Here is a 26,389-nt window from a genome sequence, read left to right as displayed (position 1 = left end):
AAACAAGGTATTTATATAAATTTTTATAATTTTACAGAAAAGATTATGAATGCAACCGCTTAACCAGTGGAGTGCTACAGCTGAGTAAAGACACTCACTTAGTATTAGATGAAAACTAAAATGGAACAAGGACGCCTAGATGCCACGGGAGTGAACAACGTCGCGGCCTTAGGCAACATGATCATGACTCAAAAAGTGGAATATGACTTCAAGTATTACAAAATGGAGTTTGATTCTGATGTCTCTGTTTTAGTACTATCGGAAGGAAAATCCTTGTTACCGGTAAGTTCTTGAATATAATTATATTGTATATTATAAACTTGCTGTGACGATAACGGCGCGGTTAAATTCAGAGTTAATGCAGCGATTCAGTTATCTCTATAGCAATTTTTGGCAAAATTGATGCACTCTTTCCAAAGTGTACAGAAATAATTAGGAACAGAAGCATATGCATAAATGAGTTGAATCCTGCCAATATTAAAAACGCGAAAGTTTGTATGGATGTTTGAACCACTTTCACTGAAGAGATTTGGACGAAAGTTGGTATGTAGATAGTTTAAACACAAAGGCTAGTGTTTGTGTGTCATCGATCATTTTTAATATGTAGCCAATATATACAGATAGTATAACGATTTAAGTATGACATACTTTTGCAAATCAAAATCTTTATTATTTTTGTTGTTTCACATTTTCAATGTTTTCCAGTTCACTTACGTAAACTCAGATACAGACGCAAACAGGATCGTAAAATGTTGTTCATTTTAATGAGCATTCTTAATGGGTCATTGTAATTTTGAATTGATTTCCTTATCAGTCTGATTCTAGATATGATTAGGAACTTTCTAGGTTTACCAACATATACATACATTTGTACAAATACTACACTAGATAAAAATTACCTTTACAAACTTATACACTATGTCGCAAGTACTAAGCATTCGAAATTAAGTTCGTTTATAAGTGAAAATAGCCAACGAAGCTATCTTTTCTCAAGATTGACTTATCCTAGCAGTGGTCATTTACACAAAAAGCACAAGAATTTAACATTACAAACCCTTTCGTTAAACCAACTTTTATATTTCAGAGTGACTACCACGTCCCACTACGCCCTGAGGAGTCTTCATTACAAATATTCAATGCTATCATTGAAGCAGCAACATACTACTTAAAGGAGGATATCATGAATATCATTAGGATATACCTCACTAGTCTTAAGCTTGTTAAGTACACTATAAGTGAAGATATACAGGTCAGTTGGGTTTATATGGTATGCGTTTAGGTAATTAATGTGCAGATGAAGAGATAATTGTGTACATGCAAGTGGGCCATTGATTCTTCAAATCAGAGGTACCACTTTCTAGTTATAAGGAGCCTTTTTTATTTCCCGTTCTTACGGTTATTCTCCCTTAGTAGTGCCTACTAAGCTATTGAAGTGTCTTTATAATATTGGTGAAATATCTGCCTGCACAAATACTACCAAAAGTATTGATCGACGAGTTGTCGGCATTTCTGTGTCCAATAGTGTTTCGTTTTGTATGTAGAATTGAGTTAACGAATTATTACTTTAATTAATTATTACATTTTGACCCTTAATACGTCTATTACTGCGTTGTATCTTAAAGTTTTTATTTATTTCAGTTTGTTGAAGACGATTTTATAGAAATGCGGAGTAATTCGGACGAGGATAATCCAGTGACGGCCGACGATTTACACAGGCTACTGGTCCTCGCGCGGCTAGTCAGCCTCTCTCGTGGGTTTGATACTCTCGACAAGGAGTGCTGGGAGATCACCAAGAAGATGGAAGCAGAAAGACTCAACAGGATAAAGAATAGAGTTGCTTCTACAATATAAATGTATTTTTTTATTAAACCTTTTTTACTTAAGTTTTGTTTTATTTCTTGTTATAAGCCTGATATACCTAAACAGTAACCTAAACTGGCCTCAATGGTCAACCTTCATTGCTCATGAAAGTTCATGGATGAATTATTTCATATTAACTGATCGACTTGTTTTGCTTGTTGTCTGACGATCCAACCAACGCGTCTATTATGTTGGAACAAATGTGAACAAGAACCGTTTATGGAAGTATATTTTGTCGCATAAATAAACCAAATTTTGCATTCAAAATGTCCTAGCCTCTTATCCATAAGGGAAATAAAATAAACAAGCTAAACTCGGCTAGCTAATTCAAAACACATGTTGGCTGGACAACTTTTTTAAGCAATCTTCGAACCATTATTAGTCTATACTAAATTATAAAGAGGAAAGATTTGTTTCTGCGTAAGCAGCTAATGCTATTGACAATAGAACAAAATTATGTACTACGGTTTTGCTAACCACGCGGACGAAGTCGAGGGCAACTGCTAGTTTGATAATAAAATGAAACTGCAAACCAATGAAAAAAAATAGGTCAAAAGCCACATGGCCAATTATTATTATAAAAACAACAAAACCGTCATTGACAAGTTTTGACAATGTCACAGTGACGTGTACTATTTTTGCGATATGACTTATTGATTCCAAAAACCATACGAAATAATTCATTAAAATTGACAGAAATTAACTAATTTCACTATGTCGAATAAAAGCAAATCCTCAGATGGGAGCAACAAGATAAAAGTTTGCGAATCAGTGTGGAAGAAAGCGCTCGTCGCTAACGCCGAATGGCCAGACAAGGTTAGACATTTTATCACGAGACTTACCGATATTCGTTAATGAAAATCTGTTGTAATAACTAATTGGCCGTCTCATGCGTTTTCAGGAAGAGTTCCTTGACGTCATATATTGGATGCGTCAAGCTATAGGTATTATTTTGGGCCTGTTTTGGGGGCTACTGCCGTTGAAGGGATTCCTTGGCTTATTACTGTAAGTGTCATTGCTCTACACTGATAAACTAAAGAAAATATATAAAAAATAGAATACTTTTAAATTTCCCAAGTTTGAATCTAACTAGATTAACAAATGTTATGACCTTTCAGATTTGTTATTGTAAATGCAGCAGTTATTTACTTTTATGTGAACAATTTCCAAAGCATTGATGAAGAGGAGTATGGTGGTATGTGGGAAATAACTAAAGAAGGATTTATGACTTCATTTGCTGGATTTTTGGTAAGTGAAGAATTCATACAATCAACTTGAGTAAATACTTTTCTGTGTTTGTTGCATAGTAAACAATAAAGATTAAATAAGTACTTTTCAAAGCAAACCTTGAAAACAAATTTTATATGGTATTTAATGTCTTTTTTAACTCTTATCTCCCTTACGAATAATGGACAAACATATATTCTTTTATTTTCAGGTTACATGGATCATTGTGTACACTGGCCTACATATTGCAGATAATTTATGAGACACATAAGACATTTATTAAGTGCTGCAATATCAAGTTCCAAGTTTCATGAGGTCTTAGTACAAACTGTGAACAAATAATGTTCCAACTGGTTCTATTTTACATAAGCTCGTTTGTTTTTTGTTGTTGCTTATAAGGATTCGGATTGTTAATGCATTTCAATATATTTTTTAGGTTATGTTAAAGGTTGGCAGTCTTATAGAAAAATGTATGGAATTCAAGTATGAATGTAATTTTTTTGTAAGACAGTTCATCATATTGTATCATCTAGTTAAAATTTAATTTATTTTATCTTTTAAACTATCTCAATCAAGGATTTACTTTCCTTGACTGGATAAACTACTGAACTGTCATTGATAAAATAATACTATTTGCAGTCTAAACTGCAATTCTTTTATACTGTTTATAAGCCATGTTTATCTTTATACGAATTTTAAACTAGAAATGTTCATGAATAAATCTTGCAGTCACAAATGTGTAAAATTGTAATAAAATGTGAGAAAAAACGGGATTAAGGAACTGCCGCAAATTATATGTACCCTATTTAGGTAATAAGTTCGAATTTTTAACCAACGTTAAATAAAGTAGGCAGCAATAAAGTACATTTTAATAAAGTAAAGTAATTGTAAAAAGACTCCTAAGAATATATTACATTTTAGTGATCATAATGCTTGAGAAATTTCTGACTTATTTGAATGGTGTGAGGAAGTTTTAAAAGGGGTAAGCCTAGTCTTAGGTGTTTATCGCGCGATAGTTCCATATCAAATAAAACAAACAACTATTTAAAATACTGTCAAACTTGAAATGTAGGCCAAACTTATTTTACTTATTTTTGGCTCGTAGATTTCTCTATGTCGACTCGAAATGGACGGAAGAGAATTTCGATTCGACGTAGCAAGTAATTGATCGGTTAAGCTTTTTTTCTAAGCTTCTTCTTGCTCAAGATATACGCCTGTATGTTTCAAACGAAATGTATGTTCTAAAATAGGAGTAATATTAAAATTTGGTCGTAGTAGTCGCTGTATAAAGAAAGTAGTTCGCGCGGTCGCGATACCGTTTGCATTTCTTTAGTATTTATTATTATTATAAGTAAAACCTACTTGTTAAGTTTTATCAATATTCCTCAGTCCAATCATATGGTTATGAGATAATTTATTTTAAAGAATGCAATAATTATATTAGTCTCGTTTGTAATGTTATTCGTTGCGTGATTGCTCCCGATGAGTTTGCAGTGATATCCTTATTTTGAACAAATATAATGATTGATTCAATAAAGTTTTGTAACTTTTATAGTTGTTTTATTAACTACAAGATTTGTAGAATTAGCACAGAACTGTACATATATGTATGAAGGTAAAAGTGAGAAATGTGACCAATAAATATTACAGCAAAAAAATACGACCACAATTATATTATAATGTTTAATTTTGATGACTTCAAAACTTACAGCTAAAGTACAAATAACGCAAATATTCGTATGATAAGACATAAATAACTAATTACATCTGGTTTGTAGTAGAAAATTGTAATGAAGATGTTTGTCCAAAAATGGGACAACAAATCGATGTTTTAAAACATTATCATTAAAGTACAGTCGTATGCATGAACGATACTCAGGTGTGTGACGTTATAAAATGTCTTATTGTAGCTATTTTCCACTTGATAATGATAGCATGACATTTTGGTATGAGTCTGCGGAGTATCGTTCTTGCTTATACAAGCCAGGCGTAACTACCTTGAGGCAGTTAATCTCTCCACGTAATAACAACATCATCAGTTCTATATCTTTGTGTGATAGTTGATTCACTGAAGTCCATTTTAGTTCCAGATGAATGGGCTAAGGCGCCAGCCCACGCGATCATAACTCCGTTGTCGATACAAAACCGTTCGTCAGTCGCGAATACTCTGGCGTCTCGTTCTTTACACATAACTCCCATCATTTCCTGTAAGCGCACGTTGCAGCCTACACCGCCGACTATGAGGACCTGAAGATACAAAGACAAAGAAAATTAACGATATAACGTTTAAAGATAAATGTTTAAAAACGTACCTTTAATTTACGAATAGGTAAATAACTTATCCAAGGAGGACAAAGATAATTCTAAAAACAAAATGGTCGTGCCAAATAGACTTTGATTAGCCGAGTGCGGATTTCTAGGACAAAAAAGTTTGTTTTTGAGAATTGTCTGATACTCTTGTAAGAAGGTTTTATTTCCTGCCACATGTACCTGATAACCGCGATCGCAGTATTACACGAGATTGAACAGGAAAAAAGAATACATTTTCTCAACATTCGATTTGATTATTTACCTCATCAGAGCCGCAATGGGCCATCGCTCGCTCCGTAATTTCCACCAGCATAGCAAACACAGTTTCTTGAAGCGAATAGCACAAGTCATCAGGAGTAAACTTCTGAAGGAGATCGTCTATTCTGTCTTCCATGAAAGATAAGATACCGGAGAAACTTACATCCATTCCTGAAATTTCACAAAGAACAACTTAACGTGATACTTTACAACTGCAACGCCATTAACATTGCCGTCACAAAGAAGAGAAGTAAAAATTTAAAAAGTGGTTGGAAGTTTTTATTTATCCAGAAATGTAAGAACTGGGACCACATAAGTATATGATAGGGTAACTCATATTCGGTCATTCGTCGGGTAAATCATTGGTAAGTATAAAAGAGTAATAACAGCGAAGTTTTACCTTTAACACAGTATGGTAGTGGAAAATATTTCGTTCCTCTTTTAGCAGCCTGCTCAATGTTATATCCTGGACTAGGTTCATTGGACATCTTCAGCACTCGCGCGAATCTAAGAACATCAAGAGAAACCTCAAAATATCAGAGATGTATTTACTCAGATGACTTAGTTCGAAAATAAAAATTACTTATATATAACTACATTAGTGCCTTATTTGCAATGAGCTTAACAAACTTGCAAAAACTACCATCTCTCAAGGTAAGACTGCTGCTTTAGTGAAAGCGGCAGCACACAATAGCATAAAATACCGTCTCGCTTCCACAATTTTATAAGTCTATTTTAAGAGATTGTATTAGGACATCTCAATTACTGTTTAGAAAGAGTAAGGGTTGATACATATCTGACGGAATTACGTATTAACGCTTATAATTGACGAGGCTACAGGCATTAGGGCAACTTCGGCAGAGTGTGAAAAGTTAAAATGTTTTACAATAGTATTTATGTATATTAAGACTGTACCGGAGTTCGCGACGCGAGGCATTTAGTCAGATATGAAACATAATGACCCTACAGAGGTAAACACACATAATTAAGTATTTTACCTGTCTAAACAATTGCCTACAGCAATGTCAATAGTCTCACCAAATATCCTGTATTTGTTTCTGTCATATGCTATGATCTGAGTGTTCCCACCACTCACATATAAAACTGTTGGATTGTAAGCATTTGTTATGAGGCGACCCATTTCAATGTCTGATTATTATGTTAAGGAATAATGTTTTTGATTTTTGGACAATGATGAATAGAACTTTGGTACTAAGAACATGATGATAATAGATGTAGGCCTTTACACTATACAATATTGTTTTTGAATTGATTTAATCTTATTTTGTGCTATTTGTATAGCATCAATTTAAAAAGATTATACCGTGTGTTTTCTAGTTCTCTTTGCATTTTAACATGGTATAAATTTGAATTTTATAAAAGGATACGTCCAATACAATGATTGACTCCTAGAATAGGTTTCTTCCACAACTTTGCGCAGGTTCTAGCGACAATGGCGCATACCATCAACGGAGCGCCCATACCAGGGCCTTTAGTGTAGCAAACCACGTCAATCATGTCTGGGGTTATCCCAGACTGGTCTAGAGCTTCCCGAAGTACTGCATGGATGTTCTGCTGGTGATGCTCAGCAGTCTCTCTGGGTAGGAAGCCTGTAAGTTCATATAGATAGATGGGTAAATATAGAGGACCACTATACAACAGTACCATTAGTGGTATGTAGAATGTAGGTAAAGAGTATATAAGTATATTTTTCTTTCTAATAAGAAAAGTGTTAAAATTAACGGGCAAACTTTCTTCCTTTTTTTAAATAAATAAATAAGCAGTCAAAGCAATATTCGCGACTTTAAGGTTCCCGCCTATACTTCGTGCAGACACAACAAGGAAAATATGGACCCATGTGATAATATCTAGTATTTAATTGTTGTTTTTTTGTAAGATTATTGTTACTAAAGGTGTATTTTAAAGTAAAATATGCTTAACTAACCTTGACCAGGCGGCGTGATGTAGGTTCTCCTACAATTGGCTACTATTTGTCCATCTCGTACTATTCCCACGCCTAGCTTATTAGCGCTCCCTTCAAACCCTATTGCTATAACCATTTTGGACGAGGGCTTATACTATAATTCGATGTAAGTCGTATTTGTTTGTAAAATAAAGTCTCACTCCTCGAATAATATGACAAATGTTTATCGATTTTCTGTCATTAGTGTCAGTGTCCACACATGAACATTGACCACAGACTAAATAAAAGGGAGGTGAATGAAACCTCAGGATCAATATTTATTAAAATCTAAATTAAAAATCAATCTGATCAAACGTATCTGACACAACTTCACTACTGTATGATTTGTTATCGAACTTGAATTTTGATAGTGAACACACGCTACATTTTAAGCAGTGCGAGGGCCGAGCCCATGTCCTACTTTGTGCTATAAAAGGGTTTCCAAGCAAAAAATATATTTTTACAATTTTTTTATGTATGTTCTTTTTTATCGGAGTAATAAAATTTCTAATTTGTTTACTCACATGCTATTACCAAATACCAGACCTTACTAAATTTCCAAAATATAGAATAAAATAAAACAGTTTCATAATTGATTGAAGCTTTACAAGCTACTGTTTAATATACCATAATGGCAGTCATTAAATGGTTACATTGTAGATTATAATACCAAATAATATTATCATGAGAAAATAGAAAAATGCACATTATGTTGGTAACACTACAACATCTATTAAACATAGAGTGTAAAGTACATTGAACCCTTTTCCACCCGAAAAATCCAGTCCAAAACTTTAAACTAAACAATGTAAACATTTCTCGCGAATCTCGATTAAATTTATGATTTTATCTATATGCTGTTTACACCTGCCAGACTTAAAACCTGGTTCAATGGTATATTACACCCTGTGACAAAGTCCTGTATTATAATATCACGAAAAGGATTACTCTTATTATAATACGTTTGGCTAATATCTATTAATAAACTTACGTCACTAATTTTGGGTCATCACATACTTCGTCAACGAAATCGGCCATCATGGCATCGACTGAAACCTCTGTGCTTGTTATCTTCACTTCAATATCAGCTTTTTCTTTATCGCCTTCGCCATTTACTTGCTTGGTCCCATTGGTGGCCTCAGAGGCTTTATCTTTTTCTTGTACAGCTTTTGATGGAGATTTAATTGGAGGAACGATCACTGGAACCTCCTTAGTAATAACTGAGTATTCTTTTTTAGTTTCTGGGGAACTATTGACCGGTTGTCCGCAAGTTATTTGCACGTCATCAGATTCGCTAGTAGATGGAAGGTTATCATCAGCAGCTAGTTCAGGGAATGTAACCTTTTAGGTGTCCGTGGGAGATCGTAGGCTACTTCCATGGACCGCGCTGGGCTCTTCTCTCCATCTGTGGTGTCAGTTGAGGTGTTTAGTGCAACTTGCGTTTCCACTTCATGGATGTCTGTTGAGTTGGATACTGTAGTCGAAGTTATATCAATTGTTTTAAATTTGGATGGTGAAGCCATTACACCTAGTTTACTTTTTCTGGGTGTAGGCATTTGAGCTGGTTTGTCTTTTGAGTTGAGTTTATTGGGTGATGCTTGTTCAACTGATATGGGTTTACTGGGTGAAGCAAGTACAGCTAGTTTGGCCCCAACAGATGTAGCTTTTTCGGCTGGTTTTAGGTGTAGAGGGTGAAGCATTTTCAGCTGGTTTGGGGTGTTTGTGATGTAGACTGTTCATCTGGTATAGGCACGTCGGATGTTGCTCTTTGAGGCTGTTAGGTTTGCCAGGTACAATCAATAATACCATTTGTGCGGGTTGTTTAAGTTTGTCTCTGATTGTAATATCTGTGTTTGAAGCGGAGTCTGCTCTTGGAGTTTCTGTTTTCGACGGCAGCATTACTACGTCGTTATCCTCTGTATTATTAACTTCTACGACTTCTTCTATTTCGCTTCCTGAGTCATCTGAGATGACTACGGAACTTTCGTTGAGTCCGCTGCTGATGCTAATCCTGGTATCAGGTTTCATCTACCGTGAGACGCCGTTTCTTAGTGCTTGGTCCTTCTCCAGCTGATTCCTCCTCTTCTTCATCGCTTGGTGGTGGTGGTACCCTGTAGCAAGTTGAAAAACGTATAGGATGAAAAGGTAAGCAAACGAGAATAAAGCTACGAACATTCTCCTAAAACCTTCTTCCTCTTTGAAGATTAAAGAATCAAACTCTCCAAAAATATAACTTACTTATCTGCGCCCAATAACTTAATAAGCGCCGCCCTGTTCTTTTTCGAGGCCGCCTGTAATTTGTTTTTTCGGTTGCCTAGTTTCCGATGAGACTTCTAAAGCGAAGTTGAGGGAAGGCGGCGAGCAGTGCAGCTGTAGTCTAATGTCCAGAAGAGCTTGGGAGCAGAATTTCCTGATCTGAAAGTATCAGGGACCGTCAATGAAATAAAATCATTCTGCAAGCAGGATATAGCCAGTGCCGGCGTTAGGGGGGAGGGCGTGATGGGGCGATGGCCCAGGTCGACAAATCCTGGGGGGCGCCAAGGTCTGAAGTTGGAGTCTCTTGCCTCTCCTGGTGCAAACCCTCAGAACTGTGTTCTATGCTTTGTGCATATGCATATTTTTTAATGAGATTTTTGCTTCCCTCAAGTGGGCGCCACAATATTTTCGTCCGGTGGTGTCAGTAGCCCTTACGCCGGCACTGGATATAGCATCATCTTTAAATGCCTTTTTTGCGAACGCTGCAGTTGACATTTCCTATTAGTCTACTCTGAGAAGAAATGTCGAAACAAACTCGGGAGTTGCAGACTCCTCAAGTGCTCTGTGCTATTAATAGTGTAAAGGGTTCAGCGTAAATAGAATATTAGAGAATTTCTTTTGCATATTTGAGCACGTACAGTGCACGAGATTTAAGAGCCAACTCTAACTTTCCACTTATGGTCGTGTTAAGATTTACGAAACTATATTCCAATTGTCGCCAAACGACAGACGCCTAAGACAGTCGAATAGAGGTACACTCTCTGGCGATACTTATACACCCATCCTATGAAGACAAGCCGCTTGTAGACGCAAAGACAGCATGACAACCTAAGTAAAGCTGACAGGGGGCCCTGACCTGGGCGTCCGTGTGGTTGAGCAGCATGGTGTAGAGCTGCAGACAGTAGTGCGTGGGCGCGCCAGCTGCGGCGGCGGGTGGCGGCGCGCCGCGCCCAGCGCGCGCAGCTGCCGCAGCAGCACGCGCGGCCTCGCGCGCTCCGCGCTGAAGCACTCGCGGACCAGGCGCTCGTGGAACAACTGGGGCACAACAGATCGTATTATACATATTGTTTCAAGTAGTTGGAGAGTAAAGCTGGGCAACGCGTGACGTAAGCGTTACGAAAAGTGTGATCGGACGAGGCGGTCGAGATTTGAAGGGGGCATGTGAAAAAGAGAAACCAGTGTGCGCAGATGTTTCTTTCTCTCTTCTCTCTTAGCAAAATACGTTCCGTATATCTAAGCACGTTAAGTAACAAACAAGTTAATAATTTAAATTTTGGTAGTAGGTTGATACATTTCTAAGTTTTATTAGAAGGTAGAGTTACAAGTTTCCTGTAGACTGCATTTTGCAGAATATTGTTAATTAAAACCAAAATATCCTTTGCTTACCTTATGAGTGCTTTGCTTTAGGAATATTCCGCAAACCGTAAGGAACATCTCTGCACATTCGAGAGCTGCTATCGCTATTTCTTCGCGCTGTTCTGATGGCCTAAGGTATGAATATTAAAAATTAATATTTTACTATATGGTTCTGTGTTGCCTAGTAACGTGAGTGGTATTATATATAATAAGTCAGTTTACAAAACTCTGTAACCTACAAAATTCTGCTGAAATTGATGAGATTATAAGTTGACCCCTATAGTACCTAGGGAAAATGACGATAAAGAAAAAAAGTATATTCTCAATTTTCCATTCGGATTAAAACATTAGCTACCGCATTAGGTTAAGTAACCTGTAATGGTAGATTAGTGTGATAATTAAATAAATAAATAAATAAATTAAGTTTATATTTTTGACTACTTCTAGATTTGTGCAATGGTAGCAAATATTTATTTACCTATAAATTGCAATGTTACTTACATTTCTTCTTTATTCTTTTCGCCCGGCGCATACTTGGTTAGGGCACTCTGATCTAGCTGTTGGTTAGCTAGCTTCCTCTTAGCTTTCTTGCTTAAATTTTTAGTAGGTATCTTGTTCATCTGGAGAAAAAGATAAAATGCTAGATAATGTGAAAAAAAATATATAAAGCAACTCCTATTTTTTTTAATCATTTTTTTAAAAGAGTCATGGACACAATTTTGACCCACTACAGTATATTTTTGTCTTACCGTTTTTTAGCTTTGAGGGATAAAGAGTTGAGTAGTGAGAGTATTTAAAATAAAAAGAAAAAACTGACATAATCGAGAGTCTTCAGCTTTCATAATGTACTCTATGAATGACTTAATACTTGGGTCCAAAACTAGTGGGGCATATCCGATAAATACACGTGAGTAAACCGTTGTATCATTTAATAATGAATCAGTCTCACGGTAGTTACTATAAAAATAATGTATTCTTTTAAAAAAAAGTGTTCAAAACAATCACTTACAGTAAGCTGAACAATTTTTTTAGGTGTAGTGATATCAGCAGCTATGATTGCGGAGAGCTCGTCCTCCCAGCAGCGGTCGCGGCCGTCGCTGGTCACGCAGTGCGCGTGCAGGCGTGCTCAGCCACAGGGACAGACTCTTGTAGGCCGCGCAACGGACCTTCCTGATGTATTTAATCAGAATTAACCAAATCATCATAATTATGAAATATGTTCAGAAGACGCGAGAATAATGATACATATTTGATAGTGTTTAATTGACTGACAACAACAAGGTGAAACAAGATTGAAAAAGATGGAAAAAGCTACATATAAAGTTATTGACTAACTGATACATTAATATTTTTTTTATCTGTTAACACTTCTTGTACATGTGTATACGTGAATATAAAAAAAACATACCTGGATTCTTCATTATTATGCTCAATACTCCATCTGAGAGTCTGCATTACAATTCTAATGACTAGAGCTGAAAACGGAATCAGATTTTTTCCCGAGGCTGGAATAAAAAAAACACATCGTCATTTACTGCAAATATTCCAACTTCGTAATACTCCATTCATGTCATCTTCTTAAGAATAGACAGAACTGGTAGCCGACAGATATTGACTTTCGCGTTGTCTTGGGTGGGCGTGGCAAAGGAATTTAATACAGATAAAAAATTGCAATTTTCGAGACTAAATGTTTTGAAGAGCGACTTACGCCCAGCGAGAGCATTTTAGTACAATTAGAATACTCACCATGCTATCAATGCATCCAAAGTCCGAAGCGCTTGTATCTTCACAATGGATGCCTCAGCAGGATCAGTGTTGGCACTGCTAGATAGATTTAATGCTGGCACTATTAGTTCTAGAATAAGTTGAGGTTGGATTGGTTTGCCAACTGGGTATACCTCCCTGTAAAAGTATTAGTTTTATGAGATGACATTTGTTCTGTAATTCTTCTCTCTCTCTATTATTTTATACTATACATTTTTAATGCTGATGGTTTCTACAACTTATCTGGAAGCTGCTTTATGATCAAACAAACATTCTATAAAAAACTATAGTAGGTATGACTTTACTGCAAGAATAACGCCATCATGTCAATATAAACATATTAAAGCCAAATTTGAATTGATTATTGTTAATAAAAACCGATCTTTGACCATCTATATTTTTTTCAAACGACTCCCGCTCCAAGCAATTTAATCCTTGCGATGTTTCACAAACATAAAATTCACATGCACAAATACACAAATTCCCAGATACACTAGACTCAGAACAAGCATTCGTGGATCACACAAACGCCTGTCCTACGAGGGGATCGAACCCGCGGCACGTCGCTCAAAGTGGGTTTGGAGTGATGACCTCAACCTCTCAGCTATGCGTGCAGTCAAATAATCGATTCATTAAAGTTGCAGTTGTGGAGTCCTTTAAACAAATAACAAAACGAATTAAAGTGTACTTACACAAGCATAGCCTGTATGAAAACCAGGATGTTTCTGAGCTTGTTAACAAGACCTGCCCTCTTCGTGTCTCCCGTGCTGTGTTTCTCAACATTTAGGATGCGGGAGAATGCTGTTGTAAGTGGGGTGTTGCCTAACAGTTCAGAACCACTTTTCTATGAACAAAAGTATTTGTAAGAAAATTGTGCATTATGAGGGTAAATGTGATTGAATTGAAAAATAATATAAGGCAGCATATTAAAATATTTGTGAAGCAGTATTTAAAATTGCTGATTTAATGTGCTAAAGCATGTAAAAAATAATATAAGTTGTCACAATAATTAACCTGGGCTAAAGTTATTTTTTTTTATTATACAATGATCACATCTAAGTTAATAAGAATTCGCTTCGCATGCGCCAATGCATAATACTTTTAAAATCAATCAATTTTATGAAGTATGGTTACGGCAACTAAAAAGCAGGTTTTAAAACTAATAAAAGCAGATAAATTTATAGATTTTATACAGTTAATGGAAATCCAGGCTTCTTACCTTCACAACATTGTTGTTTTTGTAGATGGCTACAGTATTAGAAAATATGGCTTCAATTAGATTGTGAGCTGTATTACAAAGTAGGAACATTTGTTCTCGCCAGCAGTTCTTAGGCGTAGCCATCTTATCCTGAGATGGGCGGATCTAAACAAAAAACTGATTTAAGAGAGCATGTCTTACAAATTTCCTTCTTTTGGAGTGTTAAGTATAAACCACCAAAAATTTATAGTACTACAAAAAAACATCTTTGAATAATTAACTATTTACTAATGTTAATTTATATGCTTGCACTTAAAAGGAAAATAATTTAAATAACAGGTTGTTTGAACATGCTCCCCAGGAACAGACACTTTTATTACAGAATTTATGGTCAGTGGGTCATCTTAGGGGCGGAGTAAAGTTCTAAAATATGCATGTACTCACTTGCTGTAAGCTATGGGCACATTTAGCTGCTTCAATCACATTAAAATAGCTTGATGAATCCAGGAAATGCACCAAAAACTTTTCTATTGTATTTCGGTGCTGAGCACAATGTCTTGGGAACCTAAAATATTTTTAGTGTAATAGCTTCTGATAAACCTAGTCTAAACAACTACATTTTCTGTTTATTAAAAATAAAATCTGTTTTATAGAATTGAACCGAATGGAAATATTCTGGAAGGCATATGGATACCAGGTAGAGCTTCATTATTATCTTAATATAATCGATAGTGGTTCAGATAAGTTCTTTTTTTTTTCAAAATATTATCTATAATAATTTAAAAATGTTTTAACGAGAGCCTGAACCATACATTTAATAATGTTATAGGTTACATTACCGGTTGATTACATCGTCGACGGTACGCAGCCAGGAGTTACTATTTACTGAGGTATGTTTGAGCAAATCCTGAATGAACCCAGATATCGCTTCTTTGACTGCATCGCTATCATTTGGATCCACCTCCCGCAGTTTTTGTAATGTTTGACCTATGATATAAACATGCGGCATTACAATAATTAAGGTACACATCTTTGGCTACATAAGTTCGTTCAAATTAAACTTAGCACTTACTCATTTTTACGTTATTGATGGCAATAAATACAAAATATGACTAGGCAACTGTTAATTTAATAATAATAATAATAATAATAATAATTTGTTTATTTGGAAGAATATTGTTACAACAGGTGTTACATAAAATAAAGTCCATAATATTCTACTGTTTCCAGCGTCCAAATATTATTAAGTCTAGAATGAAAATAGAAAAATGTCATATCGCAAACGGGGTTTTAGTAACAATACAAAAAGTAAAAATTAAAAAGAAATAAAAAAAAAAACAGAATTGGTACATGTCATATAAGCTAAAAGGTCACAGTTTGTCATTTAAATAGTCATCTATTGAATAATAACATTTTTCATTTAATAGTTGAAAAAGTTTTGCCTTAAATATAGTAAATTTTAAAGATTTAAAATAATCAGGTAGCTTGTTGTAAATACGAATAGCCATACAAAAAACATTGGAGGAAAACAAATGCAGTCTCTGTTGAGGTATATACAATTTGTGTATTCTTCTACTTGGCCTAGAAACCATATCATTATGTTTATCAAATAGATAGGGATATTTATAAACAAAGACACAAATTTCAAATATATATAGAGCTGGGAGAGGTAAAATATTAAGTTTTTTAAAAAGTGGGACACAGCTATCTAGTTGTTGTGCTCTACATAATGTTCTGATACATCTTTTTTGGGCGCGAAATATTCTAATAGTATCTACAGAATTACCCCATATTATTATGCCATAACGGAGGACTGAGGAAACATATCCATGGTAAGCGCACATGGCTGCTTCAATTCCGGCCACGTTTAATATCTTATAGAGAACAAAAACAAATCTATCTATTTTTGTACAAAGACCGTCAATATGCGCTTTCCAATTACAGTTTTTGTCTATTATAATACCTAAAAACTTAGTGTTATCAACTTCTTCGATACTATCATTTTTATATTTTACTTGAATTTGGGAATTTTTGCTATTGTATGTTTGAAACTGGATCATTTTTGTTTTATTAATATTAATATGTAAATTATTTAATTTCAACCATTCTATAATGTTATTTAACGTATTATTAATTTCCTCTTGGTACTGTAATAGGTTTTGAGAACGAGATTGAATACTAATAGTAGTATCATCGGCATATAAAATACAATTATGTGAAGTTACATTGGGTATATCATTTATGTATATCAAAAACAACAAGGGTCCTAATATGCTACCTTGTGGCACACCGCAATTATTGAAAATATATGGGGATCGATACAAAGTCTTTTCTTGCTTCTCAAATTTTTTAAATTCTACGCATTGCTGCCGATTGGTTAGATAGCTTTCTAACCATTCCAGCGCGTTTCCTCTGATTCCGTATCGGTGTAGTTTAAAAAGTAATAATTTATGGTTCACAAAATCAAAGGCTTTGGTCATATCTAAAAATAAAGAAGTTACGGGAATTTTACGGTCTAAGCTAGTAGTAACAAATTGAAGTAAATTAAAACATGCTAATGTAGTATTTTTGTTTTTCCGAAACCCAAATTGTTGTTTTTCTAAAATATTAAAATTAGTTAAAAATGAATATAGTTTTTCGTGCATAATTTTTTCAAAAATTTTGGAAAGTACCGGAATTAATGTTATTGGGCGGTAATTATTCATATCGGTTCTATCTCCTTTTTTGTATAAAGGTTTGACGATAGAAAACTTTAACCTTGTTGGAAATTGTCCTTTGTTAAAAGACATATTTATGATATGAGAAATGGGAGGCGACAAAAATTTTGCGCACTTTTTTAATATCATAGTACTGATATCATCAAATCCTGTAGAATTAGTGGAATTTAATGAATGGATAGTTTTATATATATCAGTATCTGTAGTAGGACTTAGGTAAATGGTGTTTGCTAAATTAGGTAACGTTGGTTTGTAGTCATTGTAGTTAGTCGGGCAGGAGTCAATGTATTTGTTTGTGGTGTCAATGAAAAATCTATTAAAATTGTCGGCAATTACGTCGGGTTCTGTATAAGTCATTTTATTAAGTGTTATTAAATCTATGTCGTTCGAGATATCTTGGTCCTTAGTAGTATTTTTAATTATTTTCCAAGCCGCCTTGCATTTATTTTTTGATTTTACTATGTATTGAGTATTTATAGACTTTTGTGCTTCTAACATGCATCGTTTAAGGGTTTTTGAATACCTTTTGTAGATACTCATGTGTTGCCTTTTATTTATAGGTGTTAAACGATGTTGGAGGTATAAACGTCTTTTAACAATACTGCTTACTTTTATACCTTTTGTGATCCATTTATTTTTTTGTGGTTTGTTTAATATTTTAACTCTTAGTACAGGGAAGCATAAATTATAAAAGAGGGTCAGTAAGTCGTGAAAATAATTAAAAGCCGCATTGGTATCATCTAAAATGTAAATCTCTGAAAAAGATAAAGCTGAAATGTAATTTATAAAAATTTTAATATTGTCTTCACTAAGATCTCGTCTTTTTTCAAACCAGAACGATTTAGTTTGCTTGCTTTTAAATGTAGGTAATTCAAAAGAAACGCTTTGTCCTGTTTCATGATCCGATAAAGCTAAGTAGTGAATTTGTGGTTCTACATTGGACAAGTTGCTAGCAATAAGGTCGATGCAGGAGAGTTTTCGAGTTGGTTTTTTAATGTGATTTTGAAGATTGTAATTGTATAAAATGGATTCTAATTCTTTAAAATGCTTATCAGCCTTAATACAGTCTAAGTTCCAGTCACCACATATTATTACATTTCTATTTTTTTTCACGATGTTTTTCAAAAGGAGATTTAAATTATCTAAGAAAATTTTTATGTTTGAATTGGGTGTACGATATAAACAAATGATAAATAATTTTAAAGAAGTTATTTCTATTGTACAGTATTCAAAATGGTATGGCAAGGGCTTGATCTTTATATTTAAAAGTTTTGTATCCAGGTCTTTTTTGACAAGTATGCATGTTCCACCTCGTCGTTGGTGAGGTCTAGAGTAAGCTGAGACTAATTTAAAATTTTTAAGTATAAGGTTATTTTCAGACCCCTGGCGTATAAAAGTTTCAGTGAGGCAGATTACATCAATTTCAGTGTCGTTAGCTTGCAGTTCGGATAGTGTTACTTCCAATAAGTCTATTTTATTGAGAACTCCGGCAATATTTTGATGAAGTAAGGTACATTTACGTTTAGGCTCGAAAAAATGCTTTCGTTAGTTCAGGCCCATCTATTATATTATTAGTCAAGTTATGAATTCTGTTTTGCTTTTTAAAATAATCTGGGATAGTTCTTTGTATAGATTTTGGATCTTTGACATTAATTGGGACATTATCTGCTATTTCTTTTGGACAATTAATAAACGGTCTAGTTATTATTTTCTGAAGATTAATGTTATCAATTTCTATATTTAATTTAGCACATAAAAAATTTTTAGAGATTATGTTTCTTCCCTGAACTCTATATATATTGTCAATTGTATCGACAAAAGTACAATTATGGAAATTTTTTAGGTGTACTTTAATGTGGTTGTTGAGTAATTCTACATTTAGATAATCATTATTTAAAATTCTTAATACAAATACTTTGTTATTTTTCAGTTTTCTAAGAGTTGAACAAAGAGAAGATAAAAATAAATAAGGGTTTTTATCATTGCTTCCTATCCCTAATATAACAATGTCATCACTTTTAAGCGTCTTTATAGTGTCGTCTAACTGCTCTAAAATTTGGGTACCAGTTGTTTGTGGTTTTGTTATTCCCAGTACCGAGTATACATTATTCCATCTGGCAAGATCTCGTTGCTGAATTATTTCTTGAGCAAATCCACGAGTCTGTTGGTCTCCTATGATGATTATCTTGGGTTTCTCTTTGGGCGACGATTCTTTACTATTTAATGTTTTGTTAATCTCTTTAACGCCACAGTCATTGTTGTTCAAGGCTGGTTGTTTACATATTACAGTACTTGCATGAAGTGGTGATATTCTAGGAGTTCTCATATGAATTTCGGTAATCCTTTTATTAATTAACGTAGATGGGAATATGTTTTCAGGTGTTTTCTTTACATCAACTTGGGAATCTAAAATTGTGTTGTTTAGAGTCATGTCTTTCTCTTCTAATAAATTTTTCAAATGTCTTATCTGGTCATTCAAGTCAGCTATTTTATTATGTGCGCATTCAAGCTCCTTTTTTGATGCAGCTAGTTGTTGACTTAAATCGCATGTCAAAGATGTATCTATAGCTGGCATAAATGAGTCACTCAGTCCAGTGTCGTCTAAAAGGGTTGAATTTAGTAGGGAGTGGCTCTTTTCAATGACACCAGTGTTTTCGGAAAAGGTTCTTAGTCGTCGTCGAATAGTCACATTCTCCATTTTAATGTAGGTATTATATTGATATTGACTAAAATGAAATTTTATTTTTTCGTAAAAAAAAATATTACTATTTCTTCTTTACTTTTTATTGTTGGCAACATTCCAATATTTATAAACCGTAAAAATCAGTCAATAAGTCGAGAATGTCAGTCTTACGTCGGATGCAGTTTAGTATATCGGTAATGTGGTATAGAATGTCAGAAATTATTTTTGGGTTCTTGGTCTATTTTGTCTATGGTGCGATAGGAATTTTGAAAATTGTAAACAAACCAAAATTAACGTCTGCTAAAGTTTTTGTTTCTTCGATAATTATCCAGTTATACACGAAACTTATTAGATAATGTCTTTAATGTCACTGTGGTCTTTTCAGAGTCACTAATTAATTATAATATTTTAGTTCAATCACTTGTTAAACACTTAATTGCACAGAACAGTATGTACTATTTGTTTTAGAGTTTTAATACACTTTTGATCGTTTGTTTGGAGGGATAACACTTGCACTTAATATTCAGAGTCTATTTTTGATACTTTTGTTATTTATAGGATGAAAAATGGAAATTTACTATTAATTATCACTTAAAATACGGGGAGCTTTTATTATTGCTGTCACTACTTTTTTTTTTTTTTTTTTTTTTTTTTTTTTTTTTTTTTTTTTTTTTTTTTTTTTTTTTTTTTCACATTTATAAAAGTAAACAAACCCACGAGATCATGAATTCCTTACAAACATTTATTGATTGCTCGGTGTCACAATTCACATGTTGCCTGAGTTTCTACTTGTTTTCGTCTCTTTTTAACGCACAGCGTTTTAGATATAATAAGATTCCGTTCAGAAACACAATCGGGGTAATATTTTGCCATGTTGCAAATATGAACTTGTTGTTGTTTGAAGTGGAACGCGAACTCGATCGTTTTATAGTTGGAGTTCTTGTCTTTTGAGAAATATTCAACGCCGACATAAACCCGAAGTTGGCTACAAGCGATTCAACGAAACTTTCTTTCAACTTTCAGAAACAGTTGTCAGATTCGGGAAAATAACTTTATCATTCGAGTAGAGCAGTTGGGTTTGTAAACGCTGTGTTCAAATTAGATTTTATTGTTTCATTTGTATACATTCCGATTTAATTACTGTGATTCATCTATTGTGAGATACAGTAACTAAAAGCAGCCATGGCCACATTAGATGATAAACTTCTGGGTGAAAAACTGCACAATTATTGTAGTAGCAGTGAAGATGAAGGAGAATCTGACGACGATAAAAGTGGAGACGAGGAGGGTGACGCTCCTAAAGCTCAGGCGTCGACTAATGCCGAGCCACCGCCCATAAACAGTTGGTCGGGGCAGGCGAGCAACACGGGCCCAAAAGGAGTACTTGAAGATTGGCGAAGGTTCAAACAACTGGAAGCTGAGAATCGTGCTGAATTGGCTAAAGAACGTATCGCACTAGCGAAGAAACTGACTCTGACCGTCCAACCCGAGCGTGAAGCTACTCAAGCCAAGCAGATCGAGGAGCTGGAAGATGAGCTGTCTGAACTGATGGACGAGGAGTTCCTGCTGCAGTACCAGAAGCAGCGGATGGAGGAGCTCATGAACCAGCTACAGAAGGTACCCAAGTTTGGTGTATTAACAACACTTAACAGCCAAGATGAGTTTCTGAATGCTATTGATAAAGAGGATACTAAAGTGACAGTAATTATACACATTTACAATAATAGTACTAGAGCTTGTGAGACTATGGATGGCTGTCTGAATGTGCTAGCTACTGAGTACCCAACCATCAAGTTTTGTAGAATTGCTGCAGACATTACAGGACTGAGCCGTCACTTCCGTGTTGATGGAGTGCCAGCTTTATTAGTGTACAAAGCTGGCCAGATTATTGGTAACTTTGTGCAACTGGTCACTGAACTTGGTACTGACTTCTTTGCTACAGATGTGGAACGTTTCCTCATTGAGTATGGAATGCTACCTGAGAAATAGAGTTCATTTATATTCTGCTTGTTTACAATATCACAGGTCTAACTCATACATTACGTAACAGTATTACAACCTTGCTTTGATATTACCTGGATACTGTTATCAATTGTTATAGTTCAAGACTATGAGAGTTAGCATATAATTTATTTATTTTTAAGCTCACTTCTTTATCTATAAGGTTAAAAAAAGTAATGCATAAAGCATGTCCTTACCAGTGTTTACAGTTACATTTAATTTAATCATGGTCTACTAACCTATTTTTAGAATTCATTGTATTATTTATCAATAAGTATGTGTAATAATTTTTCCTTTAATATTTTATGTCCCACCAATTAATACATAAACATGGTAATATGAGTCTCGATTCATATTTCATAAATAATATGTTTGTTATGAAGATAAATAACTTCAAAACAAACATCTTCACATCATGCCTTATATTTTTGAAGTGATTAGCTATCAACACCTCACATATCCTCATTCAGACACCAACATACTTATTTGTCGACCATAACTGCATTTAATATGTGGCCAGTCTGCTGCCAAATAACAAAATCTAATACAATTTTGTTGGCTCTCATTCCACCATTCACTGTTCCATCTTCTATTGTCATCAGTTATATTTAAATAAATGGAATGAGATGGAATGGAATGAAACGAGATGAAAAAAAACAATATTATTTTACTATTTCAATATTTTTTACTAATAAACGATACTATACATGCTCATGATATAAAAAAAAAAAAATAACTGGTGTTGTTAATCGATTTCGCTCACGTAAAACTACTAGCGTTTCATATGGTTTCGTCCAAGTTTTCGTAACTATTTTTCTGCACACGGTTTTTCTCGCGTATCTATCTTAACTTTATAATATTATAAAAGCGAAAGCAATAAATATCAGAAAGTATCAATAAGTCATTAGTGGTTTTCTCTTCTTTTTAGGAATTCATCATGGTTGTGGTCCTGGATCTTGACCGGTTTTTGCATAAACGCGACTATATTTCTTGCTATAAAGGAGAGTGTATGTGGCCATGGGAGGAAACCCATTTCTTGCGGGAAAATATTTGTCATATTTGCCACACGGAAGTTAATAACTCCATAAGGCACTTCCGTGTCATCATGAGTAGAAATACAATTCGTCGGCTTCTACTATCAAATTTTTTCTGGTGCAAATGTGGTTATAGTGTATATGATCACTATCCCCCAGACGAATGTTGCTCATAAATTCTTAATTTTAATTTGATTCTTTTTTTAAATTCATTGATCAGATCATTCCAAGAAGAATATGTTTTTATTTTCAAAAATAAAATTGATTTCTTAATCAAATTAACTCATTTTCTCTACGTGGACACAAGAAGGTACTAGGCAAGATCTACGTCGTCCAATAAACTATTAAATGGCATAATTGACTAACTGGTACAGATTTTTTTTTTTATTTCTTTCATTCTGTCATCATTGAAATAAATAAATAAATAAAAAACTAATCTATCCTAAATAACCGTAGGTAATGGAGCCAGACCGAATTATTGACGACGTCGGGCTTCCCGAAGCCAGCACTTCAAAAAGTGTGGTATGCTGCTAATAAATATTTGTATCAAATATTTTTGTTAATCAGGGAATTCTAACAAGTAAATATTTTTTTCAATTTTCATCTTTGTAGGGTACCGGAAGACATTTTCCCGATGACGACGATTATGATTGGCAGCCTAATCAAAGGCCTCATGACCTTGATATGTCTTATTCCGAGGTAGATATTTAACAATTTTTTTTTACTTTTTATTTTTAGAGTTTTGCACGCATTCTCCCTCTGATTAATTATAAATGAATATGATTATATTTGTCACATTATCAAAAAGAATTATCATAAATGGCAATTTACTCTTGTAGATACTCAGTGGGCCATTAGGCGAGGAGCTAAGAGTGGATTCGGGCAGTGAGGAAGAGGAGGAACCTATGTCGCTGGAGGAGCTTCGAGCTATCCTGGAAGAGACAGCCGAAGATGTTGAGGAAGATCCCGAAGAACACGAGAGGCTGTCTGAATCTTTCAATTGGTCAAGCGATTATAGTACATTTAGAGGTCAACCGGAAGTTTATTCCCAGGCAGGCGAGCGAGGTCCCAATATTAAGGAAACAGATCCTCTGAAGCTATTCACTCATGTTTGGGATCACGATATAATGAACAGTATTGTGGCACAGACCAACGAGTATGCCTGGCAAACGATAGCGCAAGCATCCGAGTTACCGGACGGTATCTCGGCGCATTCTCGATTAAATGATTGGGTAGAAACCACTACTGATGAGCTGTACAAGCTCTTTGCGGTGATGATTTTTATGTCGCTGATGGTCGCAGGACGTGTGAGTGAATACTGGAGCACGGGTACCCTGGCCATGCCAGGTTTTCGTAAACTTATGAGTATAAAACGGTACTGGCTACTCATGCGTTTCCTGCACTTTGTCGATAACAATACTATCAGTGTTCATGGTTCCGATCGTAAAGTTGCTAAGATACAACCCATCATTGACCATTGTAATAAAAAGTTTAATAGCATGTACACGCCTCGCAGAGAAATAAGCATTGACGAATCGTTGCTGCTTTTTAAAGGACGCTTGAGTTGGATTCAGTGTATCCGTACAAAAGCAGCACGGTTTGGTATCAAATTTTATGAACTTTGCGAGGCGGTTACAGGCTATTTGCTCAAATTTGAGGTTTACACGGGAAAAAAATATCCACAGACAGGGGACTCTGCGGAGGACTCCTTGTATGGCTTTACGAGCGCAAGTGCGAAAGTGGTGCTAAGGCTCATGCAAAGATTCCTCAACAAAGGTCACTGTCTTGTAATGGATAACTTTTATAATTCAGTTACTTTGACACGATTTTTAAAGTTGAATAAGACCGATGTCATCGGAACTCTGAACAGGCGAAGAATGGGGACACCGAGGGACATACAAATTCTCAACGAAAGGAAACTTCAAAAAGCAGCAGTGGTAAGTAGACACTGTGGTGACGTATCTGTCTTATCCTGGAAAGACGTTAAATTAGTAACCACAGTGTCGACTTACCACAATGCGGACATGTTGCCTGGAAGAAGAGCAGGACAACAAATATTGAAGCCTGTGGTTGTGCACGACTACAATAAGTACATGGGCGGTGTAGATTTAAAAGATCAAATGCTGTCCATGTACTTAATGGAACGCAAAAGGGGGATGAAATGGTACTTGAAAGTGTTCAAACGGCTAATAAATGTTAGCATTTTGAACATTTTTATCATACATCGCGAGAACAGCACAAATCCCCTCAGCCACAGGCAATTCAGATATAAATTGGCGGAGCAACTGGCTCAGAAATACCCAAATTTGACCTTATCTCGGCTAATAAATCCTCCTGCTCTTCTCCGCTTAGATGGTGATAATCACTTTCCAATCTATGCAGATTCTTTAGAAGATCGAGCGGGGAGCAAAAGAAACAAAATTAAAAGAAACCGCTGCGTTCGTTGCTCCTTAAAAAAAATACGGAAAGAAGTTAACACCGTTTGCCAGAAGTGTCAGAAGTTCCTTTGTCTCGGTCAATGTTGGATTGAATACCACACTCTCGAAAATTTATAAAATTTTGTCGCTAATGTAGGTATAACTAACATCGTGCCACAAAAAAACCCGACTACGGAAAAAAAGCATCTGAAAAGTATGAAACAAGAATATATTCCAGAATCAACGAAATACGGTATAGTGAGCATCTCCAGGTTATGGCCGTATTCGCATGCCGTTATGATTTATGCGTGCTTATTTAAGTGCTTACAATGGCATGCGACTACGGCCATAACCTGGAGATGCTCACTACCGTATTTCGTTGATTCTGGAATATATTCTTGTTTCATACTTTTCAGATGCTTTTTTCCGTAGTCGGGTTTTAGTTTTTATAACTTTTATTTTTATTTTTCTCTTTTTGGTGGCTTGTGACAATTACTCCAAACTTCACGTTCAGGACAAATACCGTGTCTAGAGCATTTCCAAATAATACGGTCAACACACAAGAGATGGCGCTAGCAGGTCGAACAATTTCTAATTATTCAATCTTTGCTATTTTATTTTTTATTTATTTTAAGTAATATTTGTAATGCCAAATGGTATTTCAATACTCATTGAATCAAAACTAATGCAAGTACGTTATTTGTGAAGAAATCAATTTATTTAGTGCAACTTTTTCTGTCTCATCGGCTTTTTTTTTAAAGTAGCCTATTTTTTATAGAAAAAACTAGCCTATGACACTCCTGGTGTTAAGACGAATCAATCGACACCTCATTTGTCAAAATCTGATGAGTACTTTTTGAGCTACGGTCTAACAACCGATTCAGATACATACATACATACATAGGGTGTCAAACTCATTACCCTTCCTTTTTCCGTAAAGTGGTCATTTTTATTCTATGGTTATTGTCATTATTTAGAAAATTATCCTTTTCCTAGAAATTTTTCCTTTATTTTTATTGTCTTTTTAAGTATTTTTGTTTCCATTGCTTCAATTATAAATTTTGCAAGATCAGATTTTGAATAGAAGGAGGCGACGTAAATTATAATTGATCTTGAAAAATTCAGAAGGAATGGAAACGAAAAGATTTAAAAAGACAATAAAAAGAAAAAAGAAAGGAAATTTTTTTAGATTAAAATAAACCAATTAATTTTTTTTTATTTGTAACTAATTATAAGGAACAACTTTTAATGTTTGTTAATAATTTAATAAATAAAAAGATACAATTTTGTACACGTTTTTTATTTCTAATCCAGCATTAAAGATTTTTCAACAATCAAAAATAAA

The 26,389-nt window shown here is 34.7% G+C and overlaps 5 protein-coding genes and 1 pseudogene across 5 annotated transcripts; 4 read left to right on the top strand and 2 right to left on the bottom strand.

Moving 5' to 3' along the window:
- Positions 1-117: 117 nt before the first annotated feature.
- LOC113507831 (mini-chromosome maintenance complex-binding protein-like) lies at positions 118-1,883 on the top strand. The gene is made up of 3 exons (XM_026890756.1): positions 118-282; positions 1,085-1,249; positions 1,639-1,883. The coding sequence occupies exons 1-3, from the start codon at positions 121-123 to the stop codon at positions 1,849-1,851; spliced, it is 540 nt and encodes a 179-aa protein (XP_026746557.1). The 5' UTR covers positions 118-120; the 3' UTR covers positions 1,852-1,883.
- Positions 1,884-2,472: 589 nt separating this feature from the next.
- Positions 2,473-4,637, top strand: LOC113507829 (uncharacterized protein RAB5IF homolog). Its single transcript, XM_026890754.1, has 4 exons — positions 2,473-2,676; positions 2,762-2,865; positions 2,979-3,108; positions 3,299-4,637. The coding sequence occupies exons 1-4, from the start codon at positions 2,575-2,577 to the stop codon at positions 3,347-3,349; spliced, it is 387 nt and encodes a 128-aa protein (XP_026746555.1). The 5' UTR covers positions 2,473-2,574; the 3' UTR covers positions 3,350-4,637.
- A 118-nt stretch (positions 4,638-4,755) lies between these two features.
- Positions 4,756-7,823, bottom strand: LOC113507827 (probable tRNA N6-adenosine threonylcarbamoyltransferase). Its single transcript, XM_026890753.1, has 6 exons — positions 7,601-7,823; positions 7,044-7,265; positions 6,654-6,804; positions 6,056-6,162; positions 5,660-5,826; positions 4,756-5,334 (listed from the first exon to the last, which is right to left on the bottom strand). Exons 1-6 carry the CDS (start codon positions 7,713-7,715, stop codon positions 5,095-5,097), a joined length of 1,002 nt encoding a protein of 333 aa, XP_026746554.1. The 5' UTR covers positions 7,716-7,823; the 3' UTR covers positions 4,756-5,094.
- Positions 7,824-8,603: 780 nt separating this feature from the next.
- LOC113507825 lies at positions 8,604-15,325 on the bottom strand (annotated as a pseudogene).
- Positions 15,326-20,593: 5,268 nt separating this feature from the next.
- On the top strand, positions 20,594-22,201 carry LOC113507826 (phosducin-like protein). Its single transcript, XM_026890752.1, has one exon. It carries the CDS (start codon positions 20,775-20,777, stop codon positions 21,579-21,581), a length of 807 nt encoding a protein of 268 aa, XP_026746553.1. The 5' UTR covers positions 20,594-20,774; the 3' UTR covers positions 21,582-22,201.
- A 285-nt stretch (positions 22,202-22,486) lies between these two features.
- Positions 22,487-25,238, top strand: LOC113507830 (piggyBac transposable element-derived protein 4-like). Its single transcript, XM_026890755.1, has 4 exons — positions 22,487-22,995; positions 23,084-23,149; positions 23,240-23,326; positions 23,467-25,238. The coding sequence occupies exons 2-4, from the start codon at positions 23,087-23,089 to the stop codon at positions 25,180-25,182; spliced, it is 1,866 nt and encodes a 621-aa protein (XP_026746556.1). The 5' UTR covers positions 22,487-22,995; positions 23,084-23,086; the 3' UTR covers positions 25,183-25,238.
- The last annotated feature ends 1,151 nt before the right edge of the window (positions 25,239-26,389 follow it).

Source organism: Trichoplusia ni, unplaced genomic scaffold, assembly GCF_003590095.1.
Source record: "Trichoplusia ni isolate ovarian cell line Hi5 unplaced genomic scaffold, tn1 tig00003253, whole genome shotgun sequence".
NCBI classification, from domain to species: domain Eukaryota; kingdom Metazoa; phylum Arthropoda; class Insecta; order Lepidoptera; family Noctuidae; genus Trichoplusia; species Trichoplusia ni.
This window is presented reverse-complemented; position numbering and strand designations above follow the sequence as displayed.

Coding starts and splice junctions, on each gene's coding strand:
- LOC113507831 (XM_026890756.1), top strand. CDS start 121: ATGGAACAAGGACGCCTAGATGCCACGGGAGTGAACAACGTCGCGGCC. Junction 283..1,084: donor AAGGAAAATCCTTGTTACCG/GTAAGTTCTTGA, acceptor TTTATATTTCAG/AGTGACTACCACGTCCCACT. Junction 1,250..1,638: donor CTATAAGTGAAGATATACAG/GTCAGTTGGGTT, acceptor TATTTATTTCAG/TTTGTTGAAGACGATTTTAT.
- LOC113507829 (XM_026890754.1), top strand. CDS start 2,575: ATGTCGAATAAAAGCAAATCCTCAGATGGGAGCAACAAGATAAAAGTT. Junction 2,677..2,761: donor ACGCCGAATGGCCAGACAAG/GTTAGACATTTT, acceptor ATGCGTTTTCAG/GAAGAGTTCCTTGACGTCAT. Junction 2,866..2,978: donor GGATTCCTTGGCTTATTACT/GTAAGTGTCATT, acceptor ATGACCTTTCAG/ATTTGTTATTGTAAATGCAG.
- LOC113507827 (XM_026890753.1), bottom strand. CDS start 7,715: ATGGTTATAGCAATAGGGTTTGAAGGGAGCGCTAATAAGCTAGGCGTG. Junction 6,805..7,043: donor AGTCAATCATTGTATTGGAC/GTATCCTTTTAT, acceptor CATAATAATCAG/ACATTGAAATGGGTCGCCTC. Junction 5,827..6,055: donor ACTACCATACTGTGTTAAAG/GTAAAACTTCGC, acceptor GTGAAATTTCAG/GAATGGATGTAAGTTTCTCC.
- LOC113507826 (XM_026890752.1), top strand. CDS start 20,775: ATGGCCACATTAGATGATAAACTTCTGGGTGAAAAACTGCACAATTAT.
- LOC113507830 (XM_026890755.1), top strand. CDS start 23,087: ATGGAGCCAGACCGAATTATTGACGACGTCGGGCTTCCCGAAGCCAGC. Junction 23,150..23,239: donor CCAGCACTTCAAAAAGTGTG/GTATGCTGCTAA, acceptor TCATCTTTGTAG/GGTACCGGAAGACATTTTCC. Junction 23,327..23,466: donor TTGATATGTCTTATTCCGAG/GTAGATATTTAA, acceptor TTACTCTTGTAG/ATACTCAGTGGGCCATTAGG.